This window comes from Pelodiscus sinensis, chromosome 16 (assembly GCF_052426305.1).
Source record: "Pelodiscus sinensis isolate ZL-2025 chromosome 16, ASM5242630v1, whole genome shotgun sequence".
Taxonomy (NCBI): domain Eukaryota; kingdom Metazoa; phylum Chordata; order Testudines; family Trionychidae; genus Pelodiscus; species Pelodiscus sinensis.
The window spans coordinates 127,979-141,674 of NC_143067.1; the positions used below are offsets into that span (position 1 = coordinate 127,979).

General features: G+C 50.6%; 1 protein-coding gene across 1 annotated transcript; it reads right to left on the reverse strand.

Annotated features, from left to right (window-relative positions):
• Nucleotides 1-1,313: 1,313 nt before the first annotated feature.
• On the reverse strand, nt 1,314-4,790 carry EGR1 (early growth response 1). The gene is made up of 2 exons (XM_006130219.4): nt 3,948-4,790; nt 1,314-3,566 (listed from the first exon to the last, which is right to left on the reverse strand). Exons 1-2 carry the CDS (start codon nt 4,171-4,173, stop codon nt 2,269-2,271), a joined length of 1,524 nt encoding a protein of 507 aa, XP_006130281.2. The 5' UTR covers nt 4,174-4,790; the 3' UTR covers nt 1,314-2,268.
• Nucleotides 4,791-13,696: the final 8,906 nt, after the last annotated feature.

The following is a 13,696-nucleotide window of genomic DNA, read 5'->3' on the forward strand; positions in this document are numbered from 1 at the left end:
GGGGGAGGGGGCCGGCCCTGGCCAAATGGCGGCGATCCCGCCTGCTGGCGTGCCGGGCGCACAGAGCAGCCGCCGCCCCGGGTCGCTCCGCCCGGCCGCGGCCTAGCGCGCTTCAGGCAGAGCCTGCCCAGGCCGGACCGGGACTGGGACCCTGAGGTGTCCGCGTGGCAGGACAGGGGCGGCGTCTGATGAGCCGACCCTAACTCCGGCCTGCGCTGACTTTGGCACCTTCTATCTCCTTCACCTCTGGCAATAAAGATCTTTATTTTTAACCAGGGGCCCGCCAATGCCTCTCCAGACAATCTTTTCCAGCATCGTTGCAAGAACAGGATTTTCCTCGCCTACATTTAGGATGGGATAAGATTCCAAACTTTTTATTTAGCTATTCTGGACAGCAAATATAGACAGCATTCAGTCAAGCCCTTTTGCAGCCATGACATTTGCTGTCATGCTGAGTGACAAATTTTCTAGGCCTTTTAGCTTTACACCTCCAAACAGAGGAATTGCTTTATATAAAGCAAGTGTTCAGATGGGGAGCTTTTCAAAGAAATATCCACTTTATAGCATCAATAATTCTGAATACCAGGGAAAAGAGGAGGTAAACACCATCCTCCCTTCATCCTTACCGTCCCGCCCCCCCCCCCCCCCCACTTCATGCATTCCCAACACCACCTCCCTTACCTATCAATACAGCCGACCACACTCCAGCTGCCTCACAGGTCTCAGTTTTGTTTGTCAGAGAAGCCTGGAAGGACAACTCTTGAAAAGGAGTAGGCAATCAGAGAGGCTTTAGAAGAGACTTTGTGACCAGAATACCTAAAAAATATTTTTCTGTATTGAGGCATTCAGCATGGAATGCTCTATGTTTACTTTCATCAAAACCCAGAGAGGAATGGGTTCTGCCTTCTGAAAAACCAGCATTTATGATGTATCATGGTTCAAACACCTTGCTACTATCAGTTGACTCTGATTTAACTTATAATCCACCTCCACCTGTAGTCACGGTCTATTTCCCCATGCTAGATATATTTTATTACCTTTCTATATTTCTCATCTTCCCAGATTCTTTATGAGTTCCCTCTTTTCACTTGTGTTCTATACACCCGCCCCATTCACTGCTAGCTATAAATCCAAGCAAGATGCTTGTTTTTCCACTTATTTCACTGAAGAGTCTTCAATATTTAGCAGGGGGGGGGGGGGGGGGGGGGGGGGGGGGAGAGAAAGAGAAAAAGCGAGAACAATTACCCAAATGATCCAACCAAGAGAACAGCCAGGCTTAAAGCTTCTGTAGATATTTGACAAGTAGTGGGTAGTACATTGTTTTGATATTTTATTTACTTTTTCCAAAAGGTATTGTACACCAAATATCCCATTGGCAGTAAAGCGCATTCAATGTGTTTAAGCTAAACCAGTCACTTTTGTTTCAACACACAGTTACAAAATAAAAATAAACCACAAAATAATGAACTGCATGTTCATAACATATAAAATTGCTGCCTACTCAGTAGGTAAACTACAACATTCCAACTTCTGAATATATATATAAATTTACATTTCAGTAACAAAAATAGACTTTAAGAGGGGTTTGTTTTTGCACTGTTTACATTCTGTCCTCTAGCGCCTTCTAAGTCCTCTCCACCCCCCACCCCCAGTCTGTTTCCCTTACATTCCTTGAATAAAATCCCTTTCACCTTAAGGCTAGATGCAAAGCATCTATTCACACAAGTGCATGACATCAGCAAGGCTTCACAAAAAGGCACCAAAACATGTAACTTTAAAAACTTTTGCCATATGAGTGTCTCATTGGTTGATATTTACATAACATCACTCTTACATGCTTGAATACGTAGTAAGTGTTGTTCTCAAACTTTAAAACTCATTATAGCATAGTCACTAAAATAGAATCACCATTTACAAAATATGGGCCTGTTTCAAATAATACAACATGAGTACGCAAATAATTTTCACATCTATAGTACCCAAAGAAAGCAAAACCATTCCATAGCACATGTACATTTTACATTGTCTATGCATTTAATAAAAGTTCAATTTAAAAAAAATATGTTTATGGGGAAATTATATCTACTGTCCATGCAAATTAAGTCTTTTGACAGAAGTTGAGAACTTAAATGGCATTTGTTTCAGGCAGTTGAAATTTAAAGAAAAGTTAGGATGGCCTTGCTACCTATGATGTTCTTCAGTAACTGACAGACTCAGTGCAGTCTGATAGTACCAATCACCTATTTGAACATTTCTAGCTTTACAGTCTCAACAAATTTCAATTGTCCTTGGAGAAAAAGTTGACATTTCTGAAAGTGCTGAAGTCCCTTGTGAGCTGAAAGAATTGGTGATGGCTTGAGAAGGGAAAGTGGTAGACACTTGGGCCTGAAAGGTGGCTGTAACAGAAGGATATGTAGTTGCTACAGAGGGGGAAGGGAAAGTGCTGTGTGCTGGAGATGGATAGGAAGAGGACACTGGGGAGGGATATGATGTAGGTGCTGGAGATGGGAAAGTGGTGGTGGCTGGAGATGGGTAGGAAGTTGTCATTGGGGAGGAGTAGGTAGAAATCTGAGGAGCAGGAGAGGCTGGAGTTGCCTTTTCTGTTTTTTTGTCCTTCTGTCTCAGGTGAATTTTAGTGTGTCTCTTCCTTTCATCACTCCTGGCAAACTTTCTACCACAAATATCACAAGCAAATGGCTTCTCCCCAGTGTGTGTTCGGATATGAGTGGTCAAATGATCGCTTCTGCTGAAATTCCTCATGCAAATACGGCACTGAAAAGGTTTTTGTCCTGTGTGAATCCGAATGTGTCGGGTCAGTTCATCAGATCTGGAAAACCTTCTGTCACAGGACTCCACTGGGCATGCGTAGGGTCTCTCATGAGGAGGGGTCTTGCTAGGACGGTTGGGATATTTTCGCACCCTGCTTGGCTTGATGAGTTGGGACTGATACGTCGTGTTTAGTGTCTTAGGATCTTGGGAGCTGGTCTGGGTAGCAAAAGCTTTGATAGTGGAGAGAGGCGTGAGAGAGGGCTGCTGAGGTCTGGTTTCTAGTGTTGGAAATGGTTTCTGATCAGCTGGGACCAGGTTGATAGATTCCCCCTGTTGCTGGGGGAATAAATAGTCCGGGATCATTGGCACCTGGAAGCTAGTTTTAGCACCCGGGTAAGCTGGGGGAGGGTACTGGAGAGAGGTATTGGGTGCATTTGGGAAGGACTGGGTTTGCTGTTCCGGGAAAATCTCGGAGGTAGAATTGGAGAAAGTTGGTGCTGCTGAATAGATCGGGCTGTTCTCACTGGCCTGGACAGAGCAGCTCAGGGGCGGGCTCTGTGAGGTTGAGGATGTTGGTGATGAAGAAGGTGTAGAAGTGATGGGTGGGTTAGCCATGCCCACCAGCCCACTAACGAGACTGAACAGAGGCTCTGGCCAGAGAGTGTTGCTGCTGTTGGGGGCTGGTTCCAGAGAAAAGCGGCCTGTGTAGGTTATAGGTGGCAGCCGGCTCGTCTGATTGGGGTAGCTCGTTTCAGCCAGGCTTTTCTCATTATTCAGAGATATATCGGGAAACGTGTCTGAAAAGAGAAGCAAAGCAATTACCTCCAAGAACCGCTGCAGCCCGTTCCACTCTGCCCTCCCCACCTAGCCCTGCCCCGGCCCCAGCGGGGCTACCCCCCCATCCCCCTTTTAATTAAAAATTAATCGCTCCATATTGTCTGGCAGCGCTCCAGCAGCTGCAAGCCCAGCGAAGAGCAGCTGACGCATGGAGAGAATCCCCCTAGCGCAGCCAGCGAGGCTGCCGCATCACTAGCGCCGGCGGAATCCCGAGCAAACGGTGCCTGCCCTGCCCTGCCCGAGCTGCCCTGGAGCTCCCGAAAGCCAGGGAGTAGGAAGGGGACATTTCCCACCACAGACCCCCACCCGCTCCCGGCCTGTGGGCAGAGACTGTCGCTTACCTGCAGCGAGGTGCTCGAAGTGCTGCTCTCCGGGGGGGTTGAATCCGCTGCTTTCAGGGGCCCCGTTGGAGGTGAGGAACTGAGGGCCCCCGCCGCCAAGCAGCATCATCTCTTCCAGCTTGGGGTAGTTACTGTCCATGGTGGGGGGAGAGTGTGGGAAGGAGCCGAAGGGGTCAGAGATCTGCAGGGGGGGCAGGAGCTGCATCTCAGTCTTGGCCGCGGCCATGGGGACAGTGGGCTTTGCCCGGGGACACGGGGATGCTGTGCACCAGGGGCCAGCCGGCCAGCCTGAAGCACCGGGCTCTGGGCTGGAGAGACGCGGGTCTTCTTCCCAGAGGCCCGGGGCTCCCTTGGCTCTGCCCGCTGGAAACGCTCGGCCCGCCTGGGGCTTCCCTAGCTCTGCCCGCTGGAAGCTCTCGGCCCGCCCGGCCGGCCTGGGGCTCCCCCTGGCTCTACTCGCTGGAAGCAATCGGCTCCTCGCCCGACCCAGAGCCGCCTCTATATATCGAGTCCCCACCGGCTGCGGCCGCCCCGGCCATGACGTACATGGCCATATATGGCGGACAGGAAACCCTTATATGGAGCCGGACTGGAAGACCCAGCGTGGCGTCAGCAGCTGGCACTGGGGGAAGCCGGTGGCGGGGGCCCAGCCCAGACCGGCACAAGAGCCCCGCGACCGCCCTTGGGCCCTACGTCCCCCTCCCCTGCCTCTGGGATTGTTCGGGGCAGCGCACGAACCCCCTCCCCCTCCGCCGCTGTCCTCTTCGGGTCCCCGCTGCTGCCCCAGCCTAGGCCACCGGAAGCCCCTGGCCGCAGAGTCCATATAAGGAAACAACCTTATAAGTCCCGGTTCCGGCGGGAGTCTTCCTGCTCCATATATGGCGATTCCGGCGACGGAAGGGGGTGGAGAGAGGCGAGCCCGGCTGCGGGGGGCTGAGAGTCTGGCGTGGAACAAGGCAGAGGGGGGAAAGGGGGAGAAGCTCCAGATTTCTTCCAGCCCTGCAGAGCCGCCTGCTGCTGGGCTGATGAGCTTGTCAGGCAAGATGGGCACTGGGTCTGCTCCGAGAATGGCTTTGGAGCGAGCTGGAAGCCTGGCAGGAGGAAAGGGGGGTTGCGGAGAAACACTGTGCAGATTGGTTCAGTGGCCGATGGAAACCAGCCACGGGGTGCAGGAGCAGCCCCAGTTCCAGCGCCTACACTGGCAGATCTCCTCAGGATTAACTGCTAAGGGAGCCCCGTTCAGAGCGGGGAGTGCAGGGCAGGTGGAGCCTGGGCCAGATGTCAGACGCGAACCCGAGGGCCCGCTGTGTTACTCCGCCTTAGGCTCGCCACAGTTCCTTGTTTCTGTTGTTAAACAACAATCCCCCTCCCCCTTTCCTTTGCTGTTTAGCATTTGATGCTTGTTTTCTCGGCCCGCTCCGAATCGCGCCCCCTGCTACTCTTCTGCGTCTCTTGCACATGACAGGTGCGGCGAGTGTCTTGCTAATCAGCTGCGCGGCGTATTTAACAGCCCCAGCGCAGAAGAGGTTTTCCTTGCGCTGGCAGGCTGCCCCGCGTGCCAGCAGCTTGGCCAAGGAAAGAGGAATCTCTGGGTTTCCCGGGGCATCCTACTGCACTTGGCTGTGCCGCAAGAAGAGAGGCTCCTTGGAGGTCCTCAAGTGTTCCCGAGGGCAGGACTTGCAGGTGCGTCCGCTACCCTGCTAGATCAATGGGGTCTGAGCCCTGCCCCGTAAAGGCCCTGCCCCTCGCGCGAGTAGGACACCAGGCGGCACCCTCTGCGCCTTTCTTTGGGGCTCTGACGGCAAGTCCTAGGCACTGCCCACGAGCACAAGGGGGTTTCCCTGCCCGTCCAGTCTGCGGAGCCCTGGGCAGCAATGGAGGCTGAATGCATTGCCCTGTGTCCCAGTGCTGAGCCCGCTCCGCTGTAGCGCTCAAGTGCCAGCAGAAATGATGCCGGGCTCAGGACTGCGGGGCGCTCTCTGCGCACACACTGCAGAGGCTGCAGCGTCGAGGGAAGGGAAATTCCTGATGATGCGAAATGCTGGGATCTTAGGAGATCATCTAAATAAGCGGCTCAGTGCTGCCCCTGGTGCTTCGGGCCAGCTATGGTGCTGCTGGCCCTTGCGCCAAGAACGGCGGCGGAGGGAGAGAGGTTCGGACCCTTCAACTTGGGGATTCCATGCACAGCGCCGCCGAGACTTCAGCTAGAAGTCCCGTTTGGTCCACGGTTGCTTGGGGGGTTTTCTGGGCTCGTTGCCAAGTGGGAGCCTGAGACGCAGTGAGACTGCACTGAGCTTGCGCGGCCGCCTCTGCAAGTGCTTCCCCGCAGTCTACTGCGAGCTGGAGAGCCCCTGGCTGGAGCGGCGCGAACACTGCAGTTCTCTGCCCGTCCTTCCGGCGGGGGCAGCCCGCAGAACTCCCCTCCCAGTAGGATTGGGAGTGCGTGCACCCGCCTCAGGTCCCGAACTGGCGAGCCCAGGCTCCCTACTCTTCCTTCACTACTAAACTGACAAGCACCAGGGCTCTCCCGTTCCCATCTGACAAGCACCAGGGTTCTCCCGTTCCCATCTTTCTCCCCGGCGTTTTCCGGAACTCAGCACATTTCCATTGTGACGGTTTTGTTAATCTGTCCACGAGCATGAGCTGTTCGGCTGCAGGTCTGAGCATTTTCCCACAGTGCCGCCGCCTAGTCAGAAGATCTAGGTTTCCCAACACCATTTCAGGGGGTTTCTTCCGTGACCACGTCACTGGCGCCTCTCGAGGCTCCCCTCTTTTGCTGCAGGCTATTTTCCCTTTGCTTTAATGATTTAAAAGAATGGCAAACTCCTTTATCCATTATTTATTTAGCAGATTATGGGCTAGACAATCCTGCTCAAAAATAGCTTGATTAGAACGCCATAGAAAGGCAGAAATAAAATGTACAGCAGCGTAAACAACAATCAGCTCCTGCTAACAATCTCATTCCTAAGAGCTCTGCTTCAGAGATGACACAGAGGGAGTCTCTTGCAGGGAGGGTGGATTTGAATTTGGTTGAATTCAATTAATGATTCTACAAATGCTAAGCTTGATTGGGACTTTGCTTTTAGACATTAGAATATAAACATTTTATAGGACAAAAGGCAAGGGAGATTTAGGTTGGACATTAGGAAAAACTTCCTGTCAGGGTGGTTAAACACTGGAATAAATTGTCTAGGGAAGGTTGTGGAATCTCCATCATTGGAGATATTTAAGAGCAGGTTAGATAAACATCTATCAGGGTGGATCTAGATCAGGGTTTCCCAACCTATGGGTCACCCTTACATTTCAAAAGGGTTGCTAAGTGTCTCCCCAGGTGGCTCTGCCCTCCCTCCTCTCCCAGTTTTTGAATTGTCTTGGGTCACCAAGTCTTCCTCCATTGTCAAAATGGGTCCCCATCTGGAAAAGGTTGGGAACTGCTGTTCTAGATGGTGTTTGGTCCTGTGGTGAGGGCAGAAGATGGACCTGATAACCTCCTGAGGTCCCTTCCAGTTCTAGTATTCTATAGTACTCAGTAGTAGGCATCCTGTGTACTCTATTTTGATCTAGTGCATCCTTTAAAATTGATTGTAGGCCTTGTCTAAACATGGAGTTACACTGATTTAACCAAAACCAGCTTATAAACCAATTTGGTGGCTGTATACCCCCGTGTGGATACCCTTAAATCACTTCAATTCTAGTGCATTTTGAGTTAATTTTAAATTGATTTAACTTCGTTCTGTAACAATGTCAGCCATTTAAAAACTGATTTAAGAATGGCCACACAGGAGTTTTTGCTAGTTTATTATAATTTTTTCCCTACTAACTGAAAGTCAGTACTTCAGAAGCAGGAAGCCTGCTAAACAACACGCGGTGCCATCAGACAATCGCGGTGCTAAAGAAGCATTCAAGGGCAATAAGGCTATTGAAGCGAAACAAAATTAATTCTTTACAGCAATCTTCATGGCTGAGGATGTGAGGGAGATTGCTAAATCCAAACCCTTGTTTTTAGGTGACAAATCTAAGGAACTGTCCCAGATTGGTGTCAATAGAAGAGGTTTTGGAACAAATTGATAAACTAAACAGTACTAAGTCACCAGGGCCAGATATTTACCCAACAGTTCTGAGTGAACTCAAAATGTGAAATTCCAGAATTACTACCTGTGGTTTGTAACCTATAATTTAAATCTTCTTCTGTACCACATGACTGGAGCTAAGGTAACACCAATTTTTAAAAAACCGCTACGAAGGAGATCCTGGCAATTACAAGCTAGTTATCTTGACTTCAGTATTAGGCAAACTGGTTTAAGCTATGGAAAAGAACAGAGCTATCTGACACCTAGATGAACATTTTTTGTTGGGCAAGAATCAACATTTTTGTTAAGAGAAGCCATGCCTCACCAACCTACTAGAATTCTTTGAGGAAGAGGGTCTACAAGCATGTGGACAAAGGTGATCCAATGGATACAGCATACTTAGATTTTCAGAAAGCCTTTGATGAGGTCCCTTACCACAGGCTTTTAAGCTTGCGAACCTTCCCACTTTGGTGTCATCTGCAAATTTTTTACACACATTCTCCACTCCGTTATACATGTTATTAATGAACAGATTGTATAATACTGGACCCCAGACTGACCTCTGCAGGATCCTACTAGACTCCAAGTATGATAACAAACCATTAATAACTACTCTTTTGGTAAAAATGTCCCCCTGCCATGTATATTGGCCAAACTGGACAGTGTATATGGGAAAGAATTAATGGACACAAATCAGCTATCCAAAAAGGCAACACACAGAAACCTGTTGGAGAACATTGTAACCTGCCCAGGCACACATCAATGGATCTCAAAATTACCGTGTTGTAGCAGGCCAATTCCACAAGACAAACAGGGAAGCTTTGGAACTTAACTTCATTTACAAGTTTGGGACCCATCACAAAGGTATGATAAAGTCATTACCTGGCTAGCACCCTAACTTCCACATCTTAAAAAAACCCAAACAATGGATACTTAAGAACAATTTGCACCTTCTCTATCAGTTTCATGTAGCATGAACACTCTGACTTTTTTTTCCTTCTCCCTCCCACCCCCTATTAATTTTGGAACTGGACCTTTCATAACTCCATTCATTTGGAGAAGTGGGTTGTGCCTACGAACCTCGTGATACCACCTATGTGTTTTGTTAGTCTTTAAGGTGCTGCCAGGCTATTCATTGTTTTTTAAGGTTTTTCCAATTACAGGCTAACTTGGCTACTCCTCTGAAACTCTTTTTGTAATCTTTCAAATAGCTGTGCATCATATTATAGTAATTTAATCTAGACCAGCAGTTCTCAGCTGGGGGTCCATAAGCCTTTTCAAGGAGGGCATAGCATCCTGCATCAGAAATCCAGAGCCCTAGCACCCCCATGGGGTGCATGTGGATGATGCCCTGATCCTTGGTTGGGAGGCACAGGCCTGAAGCACGGATCCCTGGTATCCCTTGCAGGGCTAAGGCTGGGAGGTGTAGGGGTAATGTTCCATTTCCTGGCACCTCTCCTGTCCACCCACAGAGCACAAAGCTGAGCCTATGGGCAGGATTAAGGACATGGGGGGGGGGGGGGGGGGCATTGATTAGCTCAATAGCCCAGCAGTCCCAGAGGTAGCTCTACACCTCCCTAACCCTTTTAATCCATGTGCAGAATAATTTTATATGCACTGAGGCATGTATGAATGTGGACCACCAGTAGAAACAACCTAGCTGTGGTCTCTCTGCTAATAAGCTGGGTGGTATTTGAATCTCCTGAGTGGCCACATGAGTGCAAAGCTTAGAGGGAACACTGTAAAGTTGGATGCAGGAAGCCAGAACTGAGCAGTGCAGGACAGCTGTTGCTCTGGCTGGTTCCATGGAGTAGGCAGCATCAGCATTCCCTCCTCTCCAGCTGGTGGCCTGGGTTGAAGCTGCTCATCTCCCAGCCCCCCTTTGCTCCTGCAGAGGCAGCTGGTAAGAGCCAATAAGATAGGGAGACCCAGCTCCATAAATGGCAGACCCCTCTGGGAACAGGGATGGCAGGTGAGCCCTCCTAACACACAGCTCTAGTACCCTCCTCTTACACTCTGAGTTATGCCCTATTTTTAGAAAGTGGGTGATGAGCTGCAGCTCCCAAACCTTTTTTGCACCCCTTACTGTCCTAGGCTGGAATCACTCTTAAGAGTTGCCAACTTTCCTGGACCAGACACCATTGCTGCTAATGGCATCCAACCTGGGAGAGTTGGCAACCCAGTTGCAGATGGAGGTAGCTACAGAGCCCTGGGTTAGTGGCCTCACCTGGAGCAGCAGTACAACTTTGAGTTGTGGCCTGCACCCCAAAGGCCATGGATTGCAGAGTACAGGAGGAGAGCGGGTGGCAGGCCCATAAGGAGTGCTTACGCCAGCAGGACCCGGAGAGGCTGCTCAGAAGCCAGGACGTGGGGCTGGTGGAGCTGGCAGCAGGGCCAGTCCTTAGGCACAGAGAAGCTGGGTGGAAAACCTGGGGGTACTGCAGCATCCACCACATCCCTACTTCCTGTGCCTATGATGCCCTCCTTGCACTCTGAGCTACTCCCTTCCTGTACACAGACCCAAGTAATCTCCTTCCTTGAACTAGTACTGCCTGCACTTAACCCCTAGAAACCCTCTTCCCTGCACTCACAACCATCTCCTATATGCACCCACAACATCCTCTATCTACCCTAATCCAGACAGGCTGAGGGTATGTCTACACTACAGAGTTAGTTCAAATTAACTTTCATAGTGGCTGTACATGCAAACCGCTAGTTGGAACTTAATTTGAACTAGCGGAGCGCTTAATTCGAACTAGGTAAACCTCATTCTACGAGGACTAATGCCTAGTTCGAATTAAGTATTCTGAATTAAGGGCTATGTAGCCACTTAATTCGAACTAGTGGGAGGCTAACCCTTCCCAGCTTGCCCTGGTGGCCACTCTGGGCCAAACCAGGGAAACTTTTCTGCCCCCCTCCCGGCCCCGGAGCCCTTAAAGGGGCACGGTCTGGCTACAGTGCTTGTGCCAGTTGCAAGCCTGCCAGCACCCAGCCAGCAGACCCTGCACCTGGCACAGCATGAGCCAGCCACCCGCTGCCACCCAGCCCTCCGCCTCTTCCCAGGACCAGGCTGGCTGCTCCCAGGAGCCTGCCCGGGGGCACAAAAGGGGGGCGCCTGCCTCGTCTAGTGCAGAGATCGTGGACTTCATTGAGGTTTGGGGGGAGGCCCCCAATGTCCATGATCTCTGCACTAGATGGAGGACTGCGACCGTCTATGGCAGGATAGCTGCCACCCTGGCCACCAAAGGCCACATGCAAACCCAGGAGCAGGTTTGCATGAAAATCAAGTTGGTCCAGTGAGACCCCCTGACCCTGAGCTTAGAACATAAGAACATAAGAACGGCCGTACTGGGTCAGACCAAAGGTCCATCTAGCCCAGTAGCCTGTCTGCCGACAGCGGCCAGCACCAGGTGCCCCAGAGGGGATGGACCGAAGACAATGAACAAGCAATTTGTCTTGTGCCATCCATCTCCAGCCTTCCACAAACAGAGGCTAGGGACACCGTTCCTACCCCCTGGCTAATAGCACTCCATGGACCCAACCTCCACAAATATATCTAACTTCTCTTTTAACTCTATTATAGTTCTAGCCTTCACAGCCTCCTGTTCCACAGGTTGACTATGTGCTGTGTGAAGAAGAACTTTCGCTTATTAGTTTTAAACCTGTTGTCCATTCATCTCATTTGGTGTCCTCTAGTCCATCTATTATGGGAACTAATGAACAACTTTTCTTTATTCACCCACTTCACACCACTCATGATTTTATAGACCTCTATCATATCCCCCCTCAGTCTCCTCTTTTCTAAGCTGAAAAGTCCCAGTCTCTTTAGCCTCTCTTCATATGGGACCTGTTCCAAACCCCTAATCATTGTAGGTGCCCTTTTCTGAACCCTTTCCAAGGCTAAAATATTTTTTTTGAGGCGAGGAGACCATATCTGTACACAGTACGGGAGATATGGCATACCATAGTTTTATACTTCCCCTCCTCCTTCTTTTCCTGGCTTCCCCCTTCCAGCTCCCTCCTCCCAGGTTTCCCCCTCCCCTCGCCCACCCTCTTTCTTCCCCTCTCCCACCTCCTTTTCCCAGTCCCCCCCCCCCAGTTTTGTTAAATAAAGAGAGTTTCTATTTTTGAACACACGTGTCCTTTATTTTTTACATCAGGAAGGGGGGCTAGGGAAGGGTAAGTGGAAGGAGGTGAGGGAGGAATGGGGCACAAGCCCCCGATGGGGAGGACTGGGGTGGTTCTGTGGGCTCCTCGGGGTGGAATCTCTCCTTCAGGGCCTTCTAGATTCTGACAACCCTCCGATTGACCCCCCCAGATGGCAGCCTCTGGCAAGTGCAGCCGGGCTGATGGCCGAGTGCTGTGATATACAGAGTGCAGGCACTCCAAGGCAGGACTGCTTTGCTGTTCCTCACTGAGTTAAACAAATAAGTGGGGGACCCTGAGAACTGTCTGTCTGGTGTGGGGGTTGGGTCCCTTTAAGCACAGCCCTGGGCTAGCTTGAGGCAGCAGCTCCACACTCTAAGTCCTAACTTGATGCCCTGCCAGCACTGGTTCTGGCCAGCCTTAACTTCGGTTCAGGGTCCACTCAATGTGGACATGCTAGTTCGAATTAGCAAAACTCTAATTCGAATTAGTTTTTAGGTCTAGATGCACTAATTCGAATTAGCTTAGTTCGAATTAACTAATTCAAATTAAGTTAGTTTGAATTAGTGCTGTAGTGTAGACATACCCTTAGTGGGCTCCCAAGTGAGTCAGGAGTGGAGATAGTATTCCAATTCTGTATCCTGCCATGCGGAGCGGAGCTGGCCTGAGCCCTTCTGGCCCCTGCCCCTCCAAAACAGAAGTCAAACTATACCTATGTCCAAGATTCCTGCCCCAAAGCCTCCCACCCCTGCTGGGCCCTAGAGTTTTTATAGCATGTTGAGGGTGATCTCAGAGAAAAAAGTTGGAACACCCTGATCTAGACAACTTTTTTTTTTGTTTGATTGAGACATTGGAGAGAGGCAGAGCAGAGCAGAGCTCCCAGCATGATCAGTCAGGAGATGATGAAGTCCCAGTGGAACTGATGCAGACTTTAGATACAGGCACCTGAGCCCAACACTCCCTAGCCTGGAGCCCCCTCCCCGAGCCAGCATCCCCTTCTCCTGCATCCAAATTCCCTCCCAGAGCTTGCACTTCTCACCCCTTCCCACATCCAAATCCCTCATTCCCACCCCAGAGCTTGCACCTCCTGTCTCAACTCAGTGAGAGTGTATAAAGGCTGGGGATAGCAAGTGATGGAGAGGGGGGGAACAGAGAGGATGGGGCCTCAAAGAGGTGGGGTCTTGGGGAAAGAATGTGATTTTCATGCATTGGTGAGTTCCCTTCCTTTTTATTTTTTTTGCTTGACAAACCTAGGGGTTCCTTGAAATTCTGAAACGGGATCCATGGCTAAATAAAATTGGGAAACACTGACCTAGATGGTATCCTACTTGCCCCGGCCCAGAATGCAGCAGTGTAGCTGCTACTGGCTCAGTAGGGGCTTCAGCCCACAACTTGCTGGCCTAGGGCTGCTATCAGCCCGTGCTACCCCCTGGGCCACTTCCCATCTCCCCCTTCACGGGTACCTGTGTCTCCAGCAGGTCAGGCAGGGAGTTGAAGGCAGAGTCATCCCCGTAGGGTCTGGACAGCCCAATC

Coding starts and splice junctions, on each gene's coding strand:
- EGR1 (XM_006130219.4), bottom strand. CDS start 4,173: ATGGCCGCGGCCAAGACTGAGATGCAGCTCCTGCCCCCCCTGCAGATC. Junction 3,567..3,947: donor CTTCGAGCACCTCGCTGCAG/GTAAGCGACAGT, acceptor TTCTCTTTTCAG/ACACGTTTCCCGATATATCT.